Genomic DNA, 24,597 nt, shown 5'->3' with positions numbered 1-24,597 from the left:
ATAATGTCCAGAAAAATTCGCTTTATATTACTATAGAGTCCTTTTAACGATTGAGTTTGATGGTTTATCACAAACCTTAAATGAAAGAAGTCCTTTGTTCTCCTGCACCATGCATGCGCTTTGGCCTTGCTTCGTGTTTGGTGCGCAATCCTGTCGGCTGTATTTCACAGCACGACATACTGTTAAAAGTGTTTATACTATTTATGCTTTCAAGTCCAAGTTGAAGAAATCTTGTTAAATGTTGACAGCATTACAACCAAAATACAGAAGTATGTCCTTAATATTTTTGCAGTGCTATTTCTGTTGAAAAGTTCAAATGATTACATTAGAGGATGTGATGTGCCACTTTTCAAGTGTCTGATGGCTTAAATTAATTTTCATTAATTTTTCATATTTTGAATTCTTTTGAAAGGCTTACCTACTCAGTGGCCTAGTGGTTAGAGTGTCCGCCCTGAGATCGGTAGGTTGTGAGTTCAAACCCCGGCCGAGTCATACCAAAGACTATAAAAAAATGGGACCCATTACCTCCCTGCTTGGCACTCAGCATCAAGGGTTGGAATTGGGGGTTAAATCACCAAAAATGATTCCCGGGCGCGGCCACCGCTGCTGCCCACTGCTCCCCTCACCTCCCAGGGGGTGATCAAGGGTGATGGGTCAAATGCAGAGAATAATCTTGCCACACCTAGTGTGTGTGTGACAATCATTGGTACTTTAACTTTAACTTTTACAAAAAAACTACATTTGAATTGTAATTCCATGCTATTGACAGGACTATTAATTTTAATGAAGTTAGCTTACCATGTTTACAGTATGATAATTGTGATAGAAATGTGAATTTTAGGCACAGAATATTTTTTTACAATTGAACAAGGCAGTAGATTATACAAGCTTGGACAGAAAGTTAATAATGACACCAATTTTTTTTTTTTATGGAATTGTTTAGTACTGTTTTACCATTTGTTTACTGTAAAAAGTGTTTATACTTTCAATTAACAAATTGAAGTCTTGTGAAAGGTTGACAGGATAACTGGCATTAACTGTCAAAATAATTTCAAACTATTGAAGTTAGCTTACAGAATAAACATGTCAATCAACCCATATGATTTTTGCTGTAATATTTTTGTTTTGAAAAGTCACTGTGACTGATAGAAAAGTGATGGTTTTAGCAACATTTTAACCTGTCTGAATGCAATCAATCATTTTGCGTCGGCCCCCCTGAACCCCCCCACCAGGACTTTGTCCTGGACCTACCGGGGCCTGCGGCCCCTGGACCCTGGCTACTAGGTTTTTCTGATTTCAAAAGTTGGCAGGTATGAAATTAAAGGAAACATCAGGCTGTCTTCTTCTAATGGATTTATCACAATCTTTGCAAGCTGGGTAACGTTTGCTGTGGTCTGGAACAACCCGGCACACAAACAACTATCAGAAATGCAGCCAATATGACATCAAGATAATGAGTCATGAGACATGCTTATATGAATTAAATACACAGAGGACATAAGTAAAGGAAATTAAATGTGCTCAAATATACCTACAAACGAGGCATAATGATGCAATATGTCATGGATTGACCAAATATGCCTGATAAGCACTCCAGCAAATCAATAAAAATCAACAAAGCTCACCTTTGTGCATTCACGCACAGCATAAAACGTTTGGTGGACAAAATGAGACAAAGAAGGAGTGGCATAAAACACGTCTTTCTGTGGCAGCATCGGAGAGAGGTGTACACGTAAACAAACTACGATGAGTTCAAGGATCACTGAAATTAGTAGGACTTGCCAAATACTCTCATCAATGAAGCATGTTTGATATAAACAGTGGGCTTTCTAACAAGTAGGAAGGAATGTGTCATGTTTGTTCTCCTACAGAAAATATATTAAAACAATTTCTTTTTTTTTTTTTTTCATCTTTTTCCAATTTTTACACATCTCTGAAAGAGGTCCAGGGAGCCACTAGGGCGGCGCTAAAGAGCCGCATGCGGCTGTAGAACCACGGGTTGCTGACCCAGGCCATAGTGACTTACAAGAGGCTAATTATACAGTAATTCCCGTTTGTGTTTACATATTTATACTTTCAATTAACAAATTGAAGTCTTGTGAAAGGTTGACAGGATAACTGGCATTAACTGTCAAAATAATTTCAAACTATTGAAGTTATCTTACAGAATAAACATGTCAATCAACCCATATGATTTTTGCTGTAATATTTTTGTTTTGAAAAGTCACTGTGACTGATAGAAAAGTGATGGTTTTAGCAACATTTTAACCTGTCTGAATGCTAATAATCATTTTGCGTCGGGGGGGGCGAAGCCCTGAACCCTCCACCAGGACTTTGTCCTGGACCTACCGGGGCCTGCGGCCCTTGGACCCTGGCTACTAGGTTTTTCTGATTTCAAAAGTTGGCAGGTATGGGTTCCGTTTTAAACGGTCATTAAGAGTTTTAAAAGGAGAATCACATCATGTTAAAAGTATTCAAACATACTGACGCGTGTGTATCGTCGTCACTTGTTCTGTCAGGCTTATCCCTACAAGAAGAAGCTGGTGTGCAAAGAGGCCAGGGTGGACATCCCGCCTCTTGTGCGTGGTCTGGCGTGGGCTGCGCTGCTGGGCATTGAGGTGCAAAAGTGTACTTTACATTTCCTTGTTGACATGTGTATGACAATGGGTCTTTTCCTCCATACAGGGGGACATTCAGGCCAAATACGAAAGCACAGACAAGGACACGCCCATTCCAACTGACAGACAGGTCGTCGCCAGTTAAATGCTTAATGATTGAGGTGTTTTCTCAAGAGCAAGATTTCACCCCACAGATCGAAGTGGACATCCCCAGATGCCACCAATACGACGAGCTGCTGTCGTCTCCGCACGGCCACGTTAAGTTCAGGCGGGTTTTGAAAGCCTGGGTGGTCTCCCATCCGGACCTGGTCTACTGGCAGGGTTAGTCTAAACCGGGTTTTTGCCTTATTGCCACTCCATTACTCAGCTGTTCCAACGTTTTCACAGCTGGTCCTTTATGCATGGTTGGCCACAAAAGGGCAATTCTGCACTGCTTTGCACGGAGTTAAAAGAAGAGCAAACATTTTAACTAGTGCTGTTAAATGATTAAATTTTTATTTAGGATAATCACATGTCAGGTTCAAACACTGATGACATCTATTAAACAAGACAAGAGGCAAAGAATTAAACAGAGACAGTGTCACGTTCAAACACAGGACATCTGTTAAACAAGACAAAAGGCAAGGAATCAAACAGAGACAGAATTCAATTCGGACTCAATTGAGGAGAGACATGCGTCAACCTGTAACCTCTTACAGTGTCTTAGCACGCTCTGACGAAGAAGGTTTTCGTCTCCTCTTTTAATTCAGATGTTCCATGTTCACGCACCAACATATGTCACAGCAGGAATGGTAAGTGTGTAAAAGAGTCATTGTTTTCGGTCGCTTTGAAATCTAAGAAGAGGATTTCTCGGGCTTCGGCTCTTCCTAGATCCAGCTGGGGCAGGTGTTGGAGGACAATGGATAACCCCTCCCGTCTCCTGACCACAGGGACTTCAAGAGGGCAGCGGGTCGTAAATAGCGTTGACTTCAGTTACCAAATAGTTGGAAGAGAGTTTGTGAAATACTTCAAAGAGAGTTCGTTTAACACTTCAAAGAGAGTTCCTCCGGAAGTTGAGCAGATCCTGCCATCTGTCCGTGTTGAAATCACAGTGGAGTTTTACGAGCCTTCTTCCTCTTGTTAGGCCTCGAAAGACAGCCTTCATCTTCTCATCAGGAACATAATGCAATATAATGTTTCTTTTGTGATAACTTACAAACAATTATTCCAACAGACAGAATTCAATTTGGACTCAATATTGAGGAGAGTCGTCTTTACACTGTACCCTTGTACAGTATCTTAGCACACTCTGCTAAAAGATTATATGCCATCCATCCATCCATTTTCTACCGCTTATGCCCTTTGGGGTCGCGGGGGTCGCTGGAGCCTATCTCAGCTACAATTGGGCGGAAGGCGGGGTACACCCTGGACAAGTCGCCACCTCATCGCAGGGCCAACACAGATAGACAGACAACATTCACACTCACATTCACACACTAGGGCCAAATTTTAGTGTTGCCAATCAACCTATCCCCAGGTGCATGTTTTTGGAGGTGGGAGGAAGCCGGAGTACACCCACGCAGTCACGGCGAGAACATGCAAACTCCACACGGAAAGATCCCGAGCCCGGGATTGAACCCAGGACTACTCAGGACCTTCGTATTGTGAGGCAGATGCACTAACCCCTCTTCCACCGTGCTGCCAGATTATATGCCTCCTTCTTTTATTTTGGACCCTCCCCGACCACATGGCCACCTTTGTTTCCAAAAGGACGAAGGTCGCAAAAAGTTCACAGAAAAGGTCGTAAACAATTCACAGGAAAGGTCAGTTCAAAAGAAGTTCGTAAAATAGTTCAAAAAGAATTCCATAAAACAGTTCAAAAAGAGTTTGTAAAAGACTTCAAAAAGAGTTAGTCTGGAAATTGGGCAGATCCTGTCATCTCTCCGCTCTGAAGTCCTTGGGCCAGAACAACATCCTTTTGTTGATTACCATACTCTGCAACATCGCGTGGACATCGGGGGCGGTACCTCTGGATTGGCAGACCGGGGTGGTGGTTCCTCTCTTTAAGAAGGGGAACCGGAGGGTGTGTTCCAACTATCGTGGGATCACACTCCTCAGCCTTCCCGGTAAGGTCTATTCAGGTGTACTGGAGAGGAGGCTACGCCGGATAGTCGAACCTCGGATTCAGGAGGAACAGTGTGGTTTTCGTCCTGGTCGTGGAACTGTGGACCAGCTCTATACTCTCGGCAGGGTCCTTGAGGGTGCAGGGAGTTTGCCCAACCAGTCTACATGTGCTTTGTGGACTTGGAGAAGGCATTCGACCGTGTACCCCGGGAAGTCCTGTGGGGAGTGCTCAGAGAGTATGGGGTAACGGACTGTCTTATTGTTGCAGTTCGCTCCCTTTATGATCAGTGTCAGAGCTTGGTCCGCATTGCCGGCAGTAAGTCGGACACGTTTCCAGTGAGGGTTGGACTCCGCCAAGGCTGCCTTTTGTCACCGATTCTGTTCATAACCTTTATGGACAGAATTTCTGGCGCAGCCAGGGCGTTGAGGGGATCTGGTTTGGTGGCTGCAGGATTAGGTCTCTGCTATTTGCAGATGATATGGTCCTGATGGCTTCCTCCGGCCAAGATCTTCAGCTCTCACTGGATCGGTTCGCAGCCGAGTGTGAAGCGACTGGGATGGGAATCAGCACCTCCAAGTCTGAGTCCATGGTTCTCTCCCGGAAAAGGGTGGAGTGCCATCTCCGGGTTGGGGAGGAGATCTTGCCCCAAGTGGAGGAGTTCAAGTACCTCGGAGTCTTGTTCACGAGTGGGGGAGGAGTGGATCGTGAGATCGACAGGCGGATCGGTGCGGCGTCTTCAGTAATGCGGACGCTGTATCGATCCGTTGTGGTGAAGAAGGAGCTGAGCCGGAAGGCAAAGCTCTCGATTTACTGGTCGATCTACGTTCCCATCCTCACCTATGGTCATGAGCTTTGGGTCATGACCGAAAGGACAAGATCACGGGTACAAGCGGCCGAAATGAGTTTCCTCCGCCGAGTGGCGGGGCTCTCCCTTAGAGATAGGGTGAGAAGCTCTGTCATTCGGGGGGAGCTCAAAGTAAAGCCGCTGCTCCTCCACATCGAGAGGAGCCAGATGAAGTGGTTCGGGCATCTGGTCAGGATGCCACCCAAACGCCTCCCTAGGAAGGTGTTTCGGGCACGTCCGACCGGTAGGAGGCCACGGGGAAGACCCAGGACACGCTGGTAAGACTATCTCTCCCGGCTGGCCTGGGAACGCCTCGGGATCCCCCGGGAGGAGCTGGACGAAGTGGCTGGGGAGAGGGAAGTCTGGGCTTCCCTGCTTAAGCTGCTGCCCCCGCGACCCGACCTCGGATAAGCGGAAGAAGATGGATGGATGGAGTTCAAAAAGAGTTTGTAAAATACTTCAAAAAGAGTTAGTCTGGAAATTGGGCAGATCCTGTCATCTCTCCGCTCTGAAGTCCTTGGGCCAGAACAACATCCTTCTGTTGATTACCATACATGAAAGAACACAGAAAACCCTTCATGTGGCTTTCCCCCTTTACACAGTGGAGTTTTACGAGCCTTCTTCTTGGTAGGTTTCAAAGACAGCTTTTGTGTTCTTGCTAGGAACTCATTTCAACACAAAGTTCTTTGTGATAACTTACAAACAATTATTCTAACATCACACTTGTGATTTTTGATTAATCACAGTAAATTACTTGGTTTCATAATTTAAATTAACGTTAAGAGAAGACCCCAATCATTTGACACAAAGCAATTATTGTCAGAATGAAACATTTTTTAACATGTTTAACATGAATGCACGTCCTTTTTCTTTCAAAACTTGGTAACCGTTTTATCTAAAGTAATGTTGGGTGTATTTTAAAGTTAAATTGACCAACGAGTCAGTCTCCTTTGCACTGACGTATTGATCTGATCACATATAACAACCCACACTGCCTTTCAGGTAACCATCCACAGTTAAGGTAAAATATAAAATACATAGCATGATTAATCTGTGTTTATACATGATTAATGTGATGCCTTTTTTGCGAGAAATCGCATGAATTAATGCGCTAAATCTGACAGCCCTAATTCTAACTTACTTTTTTTACCTCAAGGTAGTTTTCATTGTCGTTGTTTGGCTCCGGTTTCTACAGTCCAGTGATATGTTCAGTTTCATTCTGATTATTTTAATAACTGGGATTTATATAGCGCTTTTCTAAGTACCCAAAGTCGCTTTACATGTAACACCCATCAATCATTCACACCTGGTGGTGGTAAGCTACTTTCATAGCCACAGCTGCCCTGGGGTAGACTGACTTATTTTGATTGCAATACCGGAAACATATACACGCAAAAGAAAATGTACACAAATATATATTCTATATATTATTATAAAATACAGACAAAATGAAATTAAACAAAATGAAACATGTAGAATAATTCCGAAGACAAGAATTAAGTTAAAATTTAAAAGGTAATTTTGTGAGCAAACTCATGACAATACAATCATTAAAAATATCGGCCTGTTGATATTATCGGCCGATAAATGCGTTAAAATGTAATATCGGAAATTATCGGTATCGTTTTTTTTATTGTTGGTATCGGGTTTTTTTTATTTATTTATTTTTATTTTTTTATTAAATCAACATAAAAAACACAAGATACACTTACAATTAGTGCATCAACCCAAAAAACCTTCCTCCCCCATTTACACTCATTCACACATTATTAATATTGTGGTTCCTACATTATATATCAATATATATCAATACAGTCTGCGAGGGATACAGTCCGTAAGCACACATGATTGTATTTTGGTCCACTAATAGTACTAACCTTTAACAGTTAATTTTACTAATTTTCATTAATTACTAGTTTCTATGTAACTGTTTTTATATTGTTTTACTTTCTTTTTTATTCAAGAAAATGTTTTTAATTCATTTATCTTATTTTATTTTATAATTTTTGTTTTTAAAAGTACCTTATCTTCACCATACCTGGTTGTCCAAATTAGGCATAATAATGTGTTAATTCCACGACTGTATATATCGGTTGATATCGGTATCGGTTGATATCGGTATCGGTAATTAAAGAGTTGGACAATATCGGAATATCGGATATCGGCAAAAAGCCATTATCGGACATCCCTATTAAAAACTAAAATGACAAGATATAGGCGCTGTACCATCAACGTAGCATTTGCGTGTATAGTAGAGATGCGCGGATAGGCAATTATTTCATCCGCAACCGCATCAGAAAGTCGTCAACCATCCGCAATCCACCCGATCTAACATTTGATCAGAACTGCATCCGCCCGCCATCCGCCCGTTGTTATATATCTAATATAGACGATGCAAGGCATTAGTGAGGTTATAAAGCTTTTGCCTGTTAAAGAAAGGAGACTGATCCAACGCAGCACAGACATTCGCGTGCCACGCTGTCACGACCCAGACGCACACCAGTGCGCAATCATATGGGAGCCGCGCTGAGCGCACCTCCAAGCGCGTCTCGCTGCCGGCGACGGCCGGGTATATGGGCCCGACGCTCCAGCGCCATCCATTTTCAGGGCTAGTTGATTCGGCAGGTGGGTTGTTACACACTCCTTAGCGGGTTCCGACGTCCATGGCCACCGTCCTGCTGTCTATATCAACCAGGGTGAGCCCCACCCCTTTCGTGAGCGCACTGCGCGCGGAGTGACCCCTGTTACGCGCCCCCGGCAACAGGGGTGGCGGGCAGGTAAACTGCGCGGGCGGAGCGCTGGGAGTGACCCCTGTTACGAGCCCCCGGCCACGGGGGTGGCGGGCAGGTAAGCTGCTTACCTGCTGCGCGTGACGCCGGCCGCGGCGAAGGGGGACGAGGCGGGGTGTCGGTGCGGTGGGCGCGGTGGTGACCCTGGACGTGCGTCGGGCCCTTCTCGCGGATCGCCTCAGCTACGGCTCCCGGTGGGGCCCTCTCGGGGGAAGGGGCCTCGGTCCCGGACCCCGGCGAGGCGTCGGGGGCCTTCTCCGCTCCGTAAAAGTGTCCATCTCTTTTTTTTTTTTTTCTTCTGTTGTGGCATATGCAGCAGGTGCCTGCTCGTTTTTCGTATGTGGGTAACAACATTTAACTATGTATATATATTTCCCAATTGGTTTAACTGCCACCCGCCTGAATCTATTTAAAATCTAATTTTTTTTTATTTCAATCGCCCGACCCGACCCGACCCGACCCGACCCGACCCGACCCGCTGATAAAATCTAATTTTTTTAAATTTCATCCGCCCGATACGCGGATAATCCGCGGACTCCGCGGTTGTGCCCGCAAACCGCGCATCTCTAGTGTATAGTGTCGGAGGCAGATATTTACATATATCCGAATTGAAGTTGTACTTCTTTCATTTCTTAGTCATATTTGAAAACAGCTCGTGTTTTCCATTTCTTCTCTTGATGCTCTGTCAGCAAGTATACTGTGTGTGTTAACCTTGAGTTCTTTGGAATGTGTTTTGACTAGCATTTGTTTTGTCTACAGAGATGGGACGAGAGAGAGGGTGGTGGGATCGGGAAGACAGACCATTTTGGGAGGCGCAATAGAATGTTCTAGGGTTAGACTGGTCTCAATCAAAATGTATATTGGCAAAGCTTTGAGAATATACAACAAAATACCTATTCTGTCTCTGGTGGTTTTTCAACTCAGCTTTAAGTGTCGTAAAGAGCTTGGGAGCGAATTGTGACTTGAATTCCCTGGGAGGAACAACTGGTCCAAAACGCAACAATAGGAATCTTGCCATTCACCTGTTAGTTGTTTTTAAATTGAATCTATATAAATCAGAATAGATTTTTATCCAGCATGTGCAATTAGCAGTATTGGACAAATACTATTACATAGATAACTCATCATATTTTACATCGTAAAATGTGTTAATGCTTAGTTTTCTCCCCCCCAGGTTTGGATTCACTTTGCGCCCCGTTTCTCTACTTGAATTTTAACAATGAGGGTAAGATTATAAACTTGTTGCAAACTGCCGTGCAATATGTGTCTTTGTCTGATGTTGTTTTTTCATCACTCTACTCTGCACAGCTTTGGCTTACTCTTGTATGTCGGCCTTCATCCCCAAATACCTCTTCAACTTTTTTCTGAAGGACAACTCGCACGTCATCCAAGGTGAGCTGGACGAAATGAACCATCTCTATTCTTTTTTCGTTGCTGTGATACTTGTTTCCTTGACTGATCCTTTTCCCCTTCCGCCAGCTCCCTGTGTTGTTTAGTTGGCCTGCTCTAGCAAGTTTATCTAGAAAATGTGTTTGGTTCCGTGTTGTTCCGAAGCTGGGAAAATGATGAACATTTCTTTAAGGCCTACTGAAATGCCATCCATCCATCCATCCATCTTCTTCCGCTTATCCGAGGTCGGGTCGCGGGGGCAGCAGCCTAAGCAGGGAAGCCCAGACTTCCCTCTCCACAGCCACTTCGTCCAGCTCCTCCCGGGGGATCCCGAGGCGTTCCCAGGCCAGCCGGGAGACATAGTCTTCCCAACGTGTCCTGGGTCTTCCCCGTGGCCTCCTACCGGTCGGACGTGCCCTAAACACCTCCCGAGGGAGGCGATCGGGTGGCATCCTGACCAGATGCCCGAACCACCTCATCTGGCTCCTCTCGATGTGGAGGAGCAGCGGCTTTACTTTGAGCTCCCCCCAGATGACAGAGCTTCTCACCCTATCTCTAAGGGAGAGCCCCGCCACCCGGCGGAGGAAACTCATTTCGGCCGCTTGTACCCGTGATCTTGTCCTTTCGGTCATAACCCAAAGCTCATGACCATAGGTGAGGATGGGAACGTTGATCGACCGGTAAATTGAGAGCTTTGCCTTCCGGCTCAGCTCCTTCTTCACCACAACGGATCGATACAGCGTCCGCATTACTGAAGATGCCGCACCGATCCGCCTGTCGATCTCACGATCCACTCTTCCCTCACTCGTGAACAAGACTCCGAGGTACTTGAACTCCTCCACTTGGGGCAGGGTCTCCTCCCCAACCCGAAGATGGCATTCCAACCTTTTCCGGGCGAGAACCATGGACTCGGACTTGGAGGTGCTGATTCTCATCCCAGTCGCTTCACACTCGGCTGCGAACCGATCCAGCGAGAGCTGAAGATCCTGGCCAGATGAAGCCATCAGGACCACATCATCTGCAAAAAGCAGAGACCTAATCCTGCAGCCACCAAACCAGATCCCCTCAACGCCTTGACTGCGCCTAGAAATTCTGTCCATAAAAGTTATGAACAGAATGGGTGACAAAGGGCAGCCTTGGCGGAGTCCAACCCTCACTGGAAACGTGTCCGACTTACTGCCGGCAATGCGGACCAAGCTCTCTCAATGCGATTTTCTTATTTAAACGGGGATAGCAGGTCCATTCTATGTGTCATACTTGATAATTTCGCGATATTGCCATATTTTTGCTGAAAGGATTTAGTAGAGAACATCGACGATAAAGTTCGCAACTTTTGGTCGCTGATTAAAAAAAAGCCTTGCCTGTACCGGAAGTAGCAGACGAGTAGCGTGACGTCCCAGGTTGTGGAGCTCCTCACATCTGCACATTGTTTACCGTATTTTCCGCACTATAAGGCGCACCTAAAAACCACACATTTTCTCAAAAGCTGACAGTGCGCCTTATAACCCGGTGCGCTTTATATATGGATTAATATTAAGATTCATTTTCATAAAGTTTCGGTCTCGCAACTACGGTAAACAGCCGCCATCTTTTTTCCCCGTAGAAGAGGAAGTGCTTCTTCTTCTACGCAAGCAACCGCCAAGGTAAGCACCCGCCCCCATAGAACAGGAAGCGCTTCTTCTTCTACTGTAAGCAACCACCCGCCCGCGTAGAAGAAGAAGAAGCGCGCGGATATTACGTTTCATTTCCTTTGTGTGTTTACATCTGTAAAGACCACAAAATGGCTCCTACTAAGCGACAGGGATCCGGTTCATGAAAAGACGCAATCTCTCCATCCGCACACGGATTACTATTTCACAGCAACTGCCTAAAGACTTTCAAGAAAAGCTGGCTACTTTCCGTGCATATTGTAAAAACAAGATAGCTGAAAAAAAGATCCGGCCAGAGAACATTATCAACATGGACGAGGTTCCACTGACTTTTGATATTCCTGTGAACCGCACTGTGGATACAACGGGAGCACGTACGGTGAATATTCGCACCACAGGGAATGAGAAGTCATCCTTCACTGTGGTTCTAGCTTGCCATGCTAATGGCCAGAAACTTCCACCCATGGTGATATTCAAAAGGAAGACCTTGCCAAAAGAGACCTTTCCAGCCGGCGTCATCATAAAAGCTAACTCGAAGGGATGGATGAAGAAAAGATGAGCGAGTGGTTAAGGTAAGTTTACGCGAAGAGGCCGGGTGGCTTTTTTCACGCAGCTCCGTCCATGTTGATATACGACTCCATGCGCGCCCACATCACGCTGGTTTTTAATATATTATTAAAGTTTGACTGACCTATCTGACTGTTTTTTTGACATTCCTTTAGCGCAGTTAGATGCGGCTTATAACACAGGGCGTCTTATAGGTGGACAAAGTTTTGAAATATGCCGTTCATTGAAGGCGCGGCTTATAACCCAGGGCGCCTTATGGTGCGGAAAATACGGTACAATCATTGCATACCTGCCAACTACTCCGGTTTTCCCGTAATTAGTACGGTTTTCATCAACCTATTCCGGGTTACGGTTGCAGTGATAAAAAATACGGTTTTTCATTAATTAAAAAAAAAATTTTTTTTTTAAGTTTTATTCACGAAATCGCGTAACAACAATGACAATCGACACTGCTTCCCGTAACTTCCTATCGAGCCATTCCGAATGCCATGCGCGAGGCTATTTATAGCACCGCTGCCAAGCACGAGGCACCAGTTGCCATTGTTTCCAAACGAGCGAACGATCATGGAATCAGCCGGAGAAAAATCGCAAACGAGTCTTAAACCGAAAAGAAAGCTGCAGTCATTCCGTGAAGAATATTCAAAAGCCTATCCGGGAATAATTATCCGTTCCAAAAAGGGTGAAAACTACGCGAATTGCACCTTGTGCAGACAAGATTTTTCGATCGGACACGGAGGAATTAGCGATGTAAAAGACCACGTTGGGACAAAAAAACACAAGTCTAATGCCGTTGCTAGCGATACAAGTGGAAAACTTTCAATGTTTTTCGTCGCCCAAACAGATTCTTTGGATGTGATAAATGCCGAAGTTTTATTTACGGAGGCAATAATTGAGCATGGACTTCCAATCGCACTGGCTGATCACATGGGACAGTTATTTCGGAAAATGTTTCCCGACTCGAAAATCGCCAAAAAATATGGATGTGGTCGAACCAAAACATCAAACAATAAAGTTACCATATCATTTTTGCAGTACGATCAATCTGATAGAATAAATTTGGATTTTAGCCACAAAAAGGTAATGACACCAATGTTATCTATTGGAATTGTTTAGTACTGTTATACTGTTAAAAGTGTTTGTACTATTTATGCTTTCAAGTCCAAGTTGAAGAAATCTTGTTAAATGTTGACAGCATAACTACCAAAATACAGAAGTATGTCCTTAATATTTTTGCAGTGCTATTTCTGTTGAAAAGTTCAAATGATTACATTAGAGATGTGATGTGCCACTTTTCAAGTGTCTGATGGCTTAAATTCATTTTCATTAATTTTTCATATTTTGAATTCTTTTGAAAGGCTTACAAAAAAACTACATTTGAATTGTAATTCCATGCTATTGACAGGACTATTAATTTTAATGAAGTTAGCTTACCATGTTTACAGTATGATAATTGTGATAGAAATGTGAATTTTAGGCACAGAATATTTTTTACAATTGAACAAGGCAGTAGATTATACAAGCTTGGACAGAAAGTTAATAATGACACCAATATTTTTTTTATGGAATTGTTTAGTACTGTTTTACCATTTGTTTACTGTAAAAAGTGTTTATACTTTCAATTAACAAATTGAAGTCTTGTGAAAGGTTGACAGGATAACTGGCATTAACTGTCAAAATAATTTCAAACTATTGAAGTTAGCTTACAGAATAAACATGTCAATCAACCCATATGATTTTTGCTGTAATATTTTTGTTTTGAAAAGTCACTGTGACTGATAGAAAAGTGATGGTTTTAGCAACATTTTAACCTGTCTGAATGCTAATAATCATTTTGCGTCGGGGGGGCGAACCTGAACCCCCCACCAGGACTTTGTCCTGGACCTACCGGGGCCTGCGGCCCCTGGACCCTGGCTACTAGGTTTTTCTGATTTCAAAAGTTGGCAGGTATGTCATTGCCACCAGCAGCTAGAGCGATTCGGACCGAGAAAGCGACGATTTCCCCATTAATTTGAGCGAGGATGAAAGATTCGTGGATGAGGAAAGTGAGAGTGAAGGACTAGAGGGCAGTGGGAGCGATTCAGATAGGGAGGATGCTGTGAGAGGCGGGTGGGACCTGATATTCAGCTGGGAATGACTAAAACAGTAAATAAACACAAGACATATACAGGTAAAAGCCAGTAAATTAGAATATTTTGAAAAACTTGATTTATTTCAGTAATTGCATTCAAAAGGTGTAACTTGTACATTATATTTATTCATTGCACACAGACTGATGCATTCAAATGTTTATTTCATTTAATTTTGATGATTTGAAGTGGCAACAAATGAAAATCCAAAATTCCGTGTGTCACAAAATTAGAATATTGTGTAAGGGTTAAATTTTGAAGACACCTGGTGCCACAAACTAATCAGCTGATTAACTCAAAACACCTGCAAAGGGCTTTAAATGGTCTCTCAGTCCAGTTCTGAAGCCTACACAAACATGGGGAAGACTTCAGATTTGACAGCTGTCCAAAAGGCAACCATCGACACATTGCACAAGGAGGGAAAGACACAAAAGGTTATTGCTGAAGAGGCTGGCTGTTCTCAGAGCTCTGTGTCCAAACACATTAATGGAGAGGCAAAGGGAAGGAAAAACTGTGGTCAGAAAAAGTGTACAAGCGATAGGGATCACCGCGCCCTGGTCAAGATTGTGAAAAAAAAACCATTCAAAAATGTGGGGGAGATTCAGAAGGAGTGGACAGCTGCTGGAGTCAGTGCTTCAAGATCCACCACCAAGAGACGCTTGAAAGACATGGGTTTCAACTGCCGCATACCTCGTGTCAAGCCACTGTTGACCAAGAAACAGCGCGAAAAGCGTCTCACCTGGGCTAAGGAAAAAAAGAGCTGGACTGCTGCTGAGTGGTCCAAAGTCATGTTTTCTGACGAAAGCAAATTTTGCATTTCCTTTGGAAATCGAGGTCCCAGAGTCTGGAGGAAGACAGGAGAGGCACAGGATCCACGTTGCCTGAAGTCTAGTGTAAAGTTTCCACCATCAGTGATGGTTTGGGGTGCCATGTCATCTGCTGGTGTCGGTCCACTCTGTTTCCTGAGATCCAGGGTCAACGCAGCCGTCTACCAGCAAGTTTTAGAGCACTTCATGCTTCCTGCTGTTGACCTGCTCTATGGAGATGGAGATTTCAAGTTCCAACAGGACTTGGCGCCTGCACACAGCGCAAAATCTACCCGTGCCTGGTTTACGGACCATGGTATTTCTGTTCTAAATTGGCCCGCCAACTCCCCTGACCTTAGCCCCATAGAAAATCTGTGGGGTATTGTGAAAAGGAAGATGCAGAATGCCAGACCCAAAAACGCAGAAGAGTTGAAGGCCACTATCAGAGCAACCTGGGCTCTCATAACACCTGAGCAGTGCCAGAAACTCATCGACTCCATGCCACGCCGCATTAACGCAGTAATTGAGGCAAAAGGAGCTCCAACCAAGTATTGAGTATTGTACATGCTCATATTTTTCATTTTCATACTTTTCAGTTGGCCAACATTTCTAAAAATCCCTTTTTTGTATTAGCCTTAAGTAATATTCTAATTTTGTGACACACGGAATTTTGGATTTTCATTTGTTGCCACTTCAAATCATCAAAATTAAATGAAATAAACATTTGAATGCATCAGTCTGTGTGCAATGAATAAATATAATGTACAAGTTACACCTTTTGAATGCAATTACTGAAATAAATCAAGTTTTTCAAAATATTCTAATTTACTGGCTTTTACCTGTACTCACTTCAAGTAGGTGTTTTAAATGTAGATTAAAATCCTCATTCTCTTATCTCGCTTGTTTTATTAATAATGGATTATTTTTTTCAATTTGTTTTATATATATATTTTTTTTTAATATTTAGATTAATCCATTTTTTTATATTATTTTTTCGTTTTCCTCACTGCTTAAGATACACTATTTATGGTCTATTCTTTTTTTCTCCCTATTAGGATAGGGTGACATTTAAACACAGGAAGTGAGTAGGATTAAATAAAATCTACTTCTTCCTACTTGTTTTTCCAAAATTGCGCCTATGAACATGTCTAAAAACAAAAACCCACATTTTTTTTAACATAGGCTCCAGATTTAAGTCCAAGCTTTTGAGCAGCTATACAATGAAATGCATTGTATTGCTGCAGCGCAAAGGCAACATTAGATAATGCTCTCTTCTTACTTGGTGTATTGTAAAATTTTGTAACTAAAACAAATAAGATATTTAAGTGTATTATAATGTTTTGTAACTAAAAAGAATTAAGGTATTTTAAATGTATTAAAATGTTCTATAAATAAAAGAATTAAGATATTTTAAGTGTATAATAATGTTTTGTAACTACAAATAATTAAGATATTTTAAGTGTATTATAATGTTTTGTAACTAAAACTAATTAAGATAGTTTAAGTGTATATTCATGTTTTGCAACTAAAAAGAATGAAGATATTTTAAGTGTATATTAATGTTTTGTAACTACAAAATAATTAAGATATGTTCAATGTATTATGATGTTTTTTAATTAAAAATAATTAAGATATTTTAAGTGTATTATAATGTTTTGTAACTAAAAAAAATTAAGATATTTTAAATGTTTTTTAACTAAAAAGAATTAAGATATTTTAAGTGTATAATAATGTTTTTTAACTAAAAATAATTAAGATATTTTAGTGTATTATGTTTTGTAACTAAAAAGTATGGAGATATTTTAAGTGTATTACAATGTTTTGTAACTAAAAATAATTAAGATATTTTAAGTGTATAATAATGTTTTGTAACTACAAATAATTAAGATAGTTTAAGTGTATATTCATGTTTTGCAACTAAAAAGAATGAAGATATTTTAAGTGTATATTAATGTTTTGTAACTAAAAAATAATTAAGATATGTTCAATGTACTATGATGTTTTTTAATTAAAAATAATTAAGATATTTTAAGTGTATTATAATGTTTTGTAACTAAAAATAATTAAGATATTTTAAATGTTTTGTAACTAAAAATAATTCAGATATTTTAAGTGTATAATAATGTTTTTTAACTAAAAATAATTAAGATATTTTAGTGTATTATGTTTTGTAACTAAAAAGTATGGAGATATTTTAAGTGTATTACAATGTTTTGTAACTAAAAATAATTAAGATATTTTAAGTGTATTATAATGTTTTGTAACTAAAACTAATTAAGATAGTTTAAGTGTATATTCATGTTTTGCAACCAAAAAGAATGAAGATATTTTAAGTGTATATTAATGTTTTGTAACTAAAAAATAATTAAGATATGTTCAATGTATTATGATGTTTTTTAACTAAAAATAATTAAAATATTTTAAGTGTATTATAATGTTTTGTAACTAAAAAAAATTAAGATATTTTAAATGTTTTTTAACTAAAAATAATTAAGATATTTTAAGTGTATGGTAATGTTTTTTAACTAAAAATAATTAAGATATTTAAGTGTATTATGTTTTGTAACTAAAAAGTATGGAGATATTTTAAGTGTATTACAATGTTTTGTAACTACAAATAATTAAGATATTTTAAGTGTATTATAATGTTTTGTAACTACAAATAATTAAGATAGTTTAAGTGTATATTCAGGTTTTGCAACTAAAAATAATTAAGATATTTTAAGTGTATATTAATGTTTTGTAACTAAAAAATAATTCAGATATGTTCAATGTATTATGATGTTTTTTAACTAAAAATAATTAAAATATTTTAAGTGTATTATAATGTTTTGTAGCTAAAAAAAATTAAGATATTTTAAATGTTTTTTAACTAAAAAGAATTAAGATATTTTAAGTGTATAATAATGTTTTTTAACTAAAAATAATTAAGATATTTAAGTGTATTATGTTTTGTAACTAAAAAGTATGGAGATATTTTAAGTGTATTACAATGTTTTGTAACTAAAAATAATTAAGATATTTTAAGTGTATTATAATGTTTTGTAACTAAAATTAATTAAGATAGTTTAAGTGTATATTCATGTTTTGAAACTAAAAAGAATGAAGATATTTTAAGTGTATATTAATGTTTTGTAACTAAAAAATTATTAAGATATGTTCAATGTATTATGATGTTTTTTAATTAAAAATAATTAAGATATTTTAAGTGTATTATAATGTTTTGTAACTAAAAATAATTAAGATATTTTAAATGTTTTGTAATTAAAAATAATTAAGATATTTTAAGTGTATAATAATGTTTTTTAACTAAAAATAATTAAGATATTTAAGTGTATTATGTTTTGTACCTAAAAAGTATGGAGATATTTTAAGTGTATTACAATGTTTTGTAACTACAAATAATTAAGATATTTTAAGTGTATTATAATGTTTTGTATTTAAAACTAATTAAGATAGTTTAAGTGTATATTCAGGTTTTGCAACTAAAAACAATGAAGATATTTTAAGTGTATATTAATGTTTTGTAACTAAAAAATAATTAAGATATGTTCAATGTATTATGATGTTTTTTAACTAAAAATAATTAACATATTTTAAGTGTATTATAATGTTTTTTAACACAAAAAAAATTAAGATATTTTAAATGTTTTTTAACTAAAAAGAATTAAGATATTTTAAGTGTATAATAATGTTTTTTAACTAAAAATAATTAAGATATTTAAGTGTATTATGTTTTGTAACTAAAAAGTATGGAGATATTTTAAGTGTATTACAATGTTTTGTAACTACAAATAATTAAGATATTTTAAGTGTATAATAATGTTTTGTAACTACAAATAATTAAGATAGTTTAAGTGTATATTCATGTTTTGCAACTAAAAAGAATGAAGATATTTTAAGTGTATATTAATGTTTTGTAACTAAAAAATAATTCAAATATGTTCAATGTATTATGATGTTTTTTAACTAAAAATAATTAAAATATTTTAAGTGTATTATAATGTTTTGTAACTTAAAAAAATTAAGATATTTTAAATGTTTTTTAACTAAAAATAATTAAGATATTTTAAGTGTATAATAATGTTTTTTAACTAAAAATAATTAAGATATTTAAGTGTATTATGTTTTGTAACTAAAAAGTATGGAGATGTTTTAAGTGTATTACAATGTTTTGTAACTACAAATAATTAAGATATTTTAAGTGTATAATAATGTTTTGTAACTACAAATAATTAAGATATTTTAAGTGTATATTCATGTTTTGCAACTAAAAAGAATGAAGATATTTTAAGTGTATATTAATGTTTTGTAACTAAAAAATAATTCAAATATGTTCAATGTATTATGATGTTTTTTAACTAAAAATAATTAAAATATTTTAAGTGTATTATAATGTTTTGTAACTTAAAAAAATTAAGATATTTTAAATGTTTTTTAACTAAAAATAATTAAGATATTTTAAGTGTATAGTAATGTTTTTAAACTAAAAATAATTAAGATATTTAAGTGTATTATGTTTTGTAACTAAAAAGTATGGAGATATTTTAAGTGTATTACAATGTTTTGTAACTAAAAATAATTAAGATATTTTAAGTGTATAATAATGTTTTGTAACTACAAAAAAAAAAAAAAAAAACATTATTATACACTTTTTAAGTGTATAATAATGTTTTGTAACTACAAATAACTGCGATGAGGTGGCGACTTGTCCAGGGTGTACCCCGCCTTCCGCCCGATTGTAGCTGAAATAGGCTCCAGCGCCCCCCGCGACCCCAAAGGGAATAAGCGGTAGAAAATGGATGGATGGATGGAACTACAAATAATTAAGATAGTTTAAGTGTATATTCATGTTTTGCAACTAAAAAGAATGAAGATATTTTAAGTGTATATTAATGTTTTGTAACTAAAAAATAATTAAGATATGTTCAATGTATTATGATGTTTTTTAATTAAAAAGAATTAAGATATTTTAAGTGTATTATAATGTTTTGTAACTAAAAAAATTAAGATATTTTAAATGTTTTTTAACTAAAAAGAATTAAGATATTTTAAATGTTTTTTAACTAAAAAGAATTAAGATATTTTAAGTGTATAATAATGTTTTTTAACTAAACATAATTAAGATATTTTAGTGTATTATGTTTTGTAACTAAAAAGTATGGAGATATTTTAAGTGTATTACAATGTTTTGTAACTAAAAATAATTAAGATATTTTAAGTGTATAATAATGTTTTGTAACTACAAATAATTAAGATAGTTTAAGTGTATATTCATGTTTTGCAACTAAAAAATAATTAAGATATATGTTCAATGTATTATGATGTTTTTTAACTAAAAATAATTAACATATTTTAAGTGTATTATAATGTTTTTTAACAAAAAAAATTAAGATATTTTAAATGTTTTTTAACTAAAAAGAATTAAGATATTTTAAGTGTATAATAATGTTTTTTTAACTAAAAATAATTAAGATATTTAAGTGTATTATGTTTTGTAACTAAAAAGTATGGAGATATTTTAAGTGTATTACAATGTTTTGTAACTACAAATAATTAAGATATTTTAAGTGTATAATAATGTTTTGTAACTACAAATAATTAAGATATTTTAAGTGTATATTCATGTTTTGCAACTAAAAAGAATGAAGATATTTTAAGTGTATATTAATGTTTTGTAACTAAAAAATAATTCAAATATGTTCAATGTATTATGATGTTTTTTAACTAAAAATAATTAAAATATTTTAAGTGTATTATAATGTTTTGTAACTTAAAAAAATTAAGATATTTTAAATGTTTTTTAACTAAAAATAATTAAGATATTTTAAGTGTATAGTAATGTTTTTAAACTAAAAATAATTAAGATATTTAAGTGTATTATGTTTTGTAACTAAAAAGTATGGAGATATTTTAAGTGTATTACAATGTTTTGTAACTAAAAATAATTAAGATATTTTAAGTGTATAATAATGTTTTGTAACTACAAATAATTAAGATAGTTTAAGTGTATATTCATGTTTTGCAACTAAAAAGAATGAAGATATTTTAAGTGTATATTAATGTTTTGTAACTAAAAAATAATTAAGATATGTTCAATGTATTATGATGTTTTTTAATTAAAAAGAATTAAGATATTTTAAGTGTATTATAATGTTTTGTAACTAAAAAAATTAAGATATTTTAAATGTTTTTTAACTAAAAAGAATTAAGATATTTTAAATGTTTTTTAACTAAAAAGAATTAAGATATTTTAAGTGTATAATAATGTTTTTTAACTAAACATAATTAAGATATTTTAGTGTATTATGTTTTGTAACTAAAAAGTATGGAGATATTTTAAGTGTATTACAATGTTTTGTAACTAAAAATAATTAAGATATTTTAAGTGTATAATAATGTTTTGTAACTACAAATAATTAAGATAGTTTAAGTGTATATTCATGTTTTGCAACTAAAAAATAATTAAGATATATGTTCAATGTATTATGATGTTTTTTAACTAAAAATAATTAACATATTTTAAGTGTATTATAATGTTTTTTAACAAAAAAAATTAAGATATTTTAAATGTTTTTTAACTAAAAAGAATTAAGATATTTTAAGTGTATAATAATGTTTTTTAACTAAAAATAATTAAGATATTTAAGTGTATTATGTTTTGTAACTAAAAAGTATGGAGATATTTTAAGTGTATTACAATGTTTTGTAACTACAAATAATTAAGATATTTTAAGTGTATAATAATGTTTTGTAACTACAAATAATTAAGATAGTTTAAGTGTATATTCATGTTTTGCAACTAAAAAGAATGAAGATATTTTAAGTGTATATTAATGTTTTGTAACTAAAAAATAATTCAAATATGTTCAATGTATTATGATGTTTTTTAACTAAAAATAATTAAAATATTTTAAGTGTATTATAATGTTTTGTAACTAAAAAGAATTAAGATATTTTAAATGTTTTTTAACTAAAAATAATTAAGATATTTTAAGTGTATAATAATGTTTTTTAACTAAACATAATTAAGATATTTTAGTGTATTATGTTTTGTAACTAAAAAGTATGGAGATATTTTAAGTGTATTACAATGTTTTGTAACTAAAAATAATTAAGATATTTTAAGTGTATTATAATGTTTTGTAACTAAAAATAATTAAGATAGTTTAAGTGTATATTCATGTTTTGCAACTAAAAATAATGAAGATATTTTAAGTGTATATTGATGTTTTGTAACTAAAAAATAATTAAGATATGTTCAATGTATTATGATGTTTTTTAATTAAAAAGAATTAAGATATTTTAAGTGTATTATAATGTTTTGTAACTAAAAATAATTAAGATATTTTAAATGTTTTGTAACTAAAAATAATTAAGATATTTTAAGTGTATAATAATGTTTTTTAACTAAAAATAATTAAGATATTGTAGTGTATTATGTTTTGTAACTAAAAAGTATGGAGATATTTTAAGTGTAATACAATGTTTTGTAACTAAAAATAATTAAGATATTCTAATAATAATAATAATAATTATTATTATTATAATACACTAGGCCACCTACTCAGTTGCCTCGTGGTTAGAGTGTCCGTCCTGAGATCGGTAGGTTGTGAGTTCAAACCTCGGCCGAGTCATACCAAAGACTATAAAAATGGGAGCCATTACCTCCCTGCTTGGCACTCGGCATCAAGGGTTGGAATTGGGGGTTAAATCACCAAAAATGATTCCCGGGCGCGGCACCGCTGCTGCTCACTGCTCCCCTCACCTCCCAGGGGGTAAACAAGGGGATGGGTCAAATGCAGAGGACACATTTTGCCACACCTAGCGTGTGTGTGACAATCATTGCTACTTTAACTTTAACTTTTCTTCCCCTAGAATACTTGACAGTCTTCTCCCAAATGATCGCCTTCCACGACCCAGAGCTGAGCAATCACCTCAACGAGATCGGCTTCATCCCTGACGTAAGTTTGCTTGGAAGCTAACACCCTAAAGAGAACAGACAGAAGCAAAATGAGCATAACAGTATTTTCTCTGTGGGGTAGAGGAGAAAATAAGATAGTGATAATGCAAGCATGTTTAACACATAGTTAATATTGTTAACAAGTTAAAGGTGTTTAAAGATAATACAAGCATGTTTAACACTTATAGTTAATATTGGTAATAAGTTAAAGGTGTTTAAAGATAATGCAAGCATGTTTAACACATATAGTTAATATTGTTAATAAATTAAAGGTGTTTAATGATAATACAAGAATGTTTAACACATATTTAATATTGTTAACAAGTTAAAGGTGTTTAAAGATAATACAAGCATGTTTAACACTTATAGTTAATATTGGTAATAAGTTAAAGGTGTTTAAAGATAATACAAGCATGTTTAACACATATAGTTAATATTGTTAATAAGTTAAAAGTGTTTAGAGATAATACAAGCATGTTTAACACATATAGATTCCTTTCTTTCATGAAGACAAGAATATAAGTTGGTGTATTACCTGATTCTGATGACTTGCATTGATAGGAATCAGACAGTAGTGCTGATAAGGTCCGCATTTTCGAATGGAGGAGAAAAAAAGTCCTCCTTTCTGTCCAATACCACATGAAAGTGGTTGGTTTTTGGCATCTTATTTATCCAGCTTCCGTACTCCTTTGTATACACTTTACAAGAAATACATTATCGGCAAACTCCGTAGCTTGCTAGCTTGTGCACGCCAGCTTTCTGAGACTCTTATTTTGGTAGCGCAGGCAGGATGAAGTAGCGCTTTTATTGTGCAACTGTGCAGTCGGTCTTTGGAGTTTTGACGACAGGTACGGCGCCAGAGTCTGTTGAAATAAAGTGTTTCTCGCCTTCCAGTCGGTCATTTTAATGAGCTGGCAGCAGCCAGCGTCATCTCAGAAGACCCTCGGGTGCCGTGAATGTCAATCAAGTGACGAAAGTGACGTCATAGTGAAGATTTTAGGGCTGCAGCTAACGATTATTTTTCTATCGATTAATCTATAGATTATTTTTTCGATTAATCGGTTAATCTATAGATTATTTTTTTCGATTAATCTATAGATTATTTTTCCTTTTACCGATTTTTTTTTATATTTAAAATGAAGAGGAAAAAATAAATGTAGGCCAGTTTTTTCAAAAGGCATGGCTTTTATTTACAAAAAAAAAAGTATGGCCACTCAGTCAACATTGACAACAACATGACAAAATATACTGTAACAATGTAAACATTTAAAACTTTTAACATTTAACAAAATTAAAAGTAGCTTATTTGCTTTTTAATGTGCAAATATAAAAGTAAACATCCAGTGCAAATCTTAATATTCTGGAATAGTATAAGCATTTCAAAATTAAAAGTATTGCTTATTTTGCTTTAAAATGTGCAAAAATAAAGATAAACATCCAATACAAAAAAGTGCAAAACGGAAATATTCTGTAACAAGTGTAAACATTTCAACAAAAGTAAAAGTATTGCTTATTTGCTAAAATGTGCAAAAATAAAGCTAAACATCCAATACAAAAAAGTGTACAGTGTAAACATTTCAACAAAAGTAAAAGTATTGCTTATTTTGCTTAATAACACAACAATGATAGTATGATTAAAGTGAAAGTTAATTGTTGGTTTGTACATAGTATATGTAACTGTTAATGTTGTAAAAGGTATTTGCACAACTAATTAACGTTAGCGTTTGTGACACGTCTTGTGC

General features: G+C 35.8%; 1 protein-coding gene across 1 annotated transcript in view; it reads left to right on the top strand.

Moving 5' to 3' along the window:
- tbck (TBC1 domain containing kinase) overlaps positions 1-24,597 on the top strand; it is an 86,333-nt gene that overhangs the window by 40,802 nt on the left and 20,934 nt on the right. The window contains exons 15-20 of the mRNA XM_061923011.2: positions 2,520-2,618; positions 2,686-2,748; positions 2,813-2,939; positions 9,530-9,580; positions 9,664-9,747; positions 22,771-22,856. Of these exons, the coding sequence (XP_061778995.1) occupies positions 2,520-2,618; positions 2,686-2,748; positions 2,813-2,939; positions 9,530-9,580; positions 9,664-9,747; positions 22,771-22,856 (510 nt within the window). The remainder of the gene's footprint in view (positions 1-2,519; positions 2,619-2,685; positions 2,749-2,812; positions 2,940-9,529; positions 9,581-9,663; positions 9,748-22,770; positions 22,857-24,597) is intronic.

The sequence above is a fragment of the Nerophis lumbriciformis genome, linkage group LG27, assembly GCF_033978685.3.
Source record: "Nerophis lumbriciformis linkage group LG27, RoL_Nlum_v2.1, whole genome shotgun sequence".
Lineage (NCBI taxonomy): Eukaryota > Metazoa > Chordata > Actinopteri > Syngnathiformes > Syngnathidae > Nerophis > Nerophis lumbriciformis.
The sequence above is the reverse complement of the archived record's forward strand: the minus strand, read 5'-3'. Positions and strand labels throughout refer to the sequence as shown.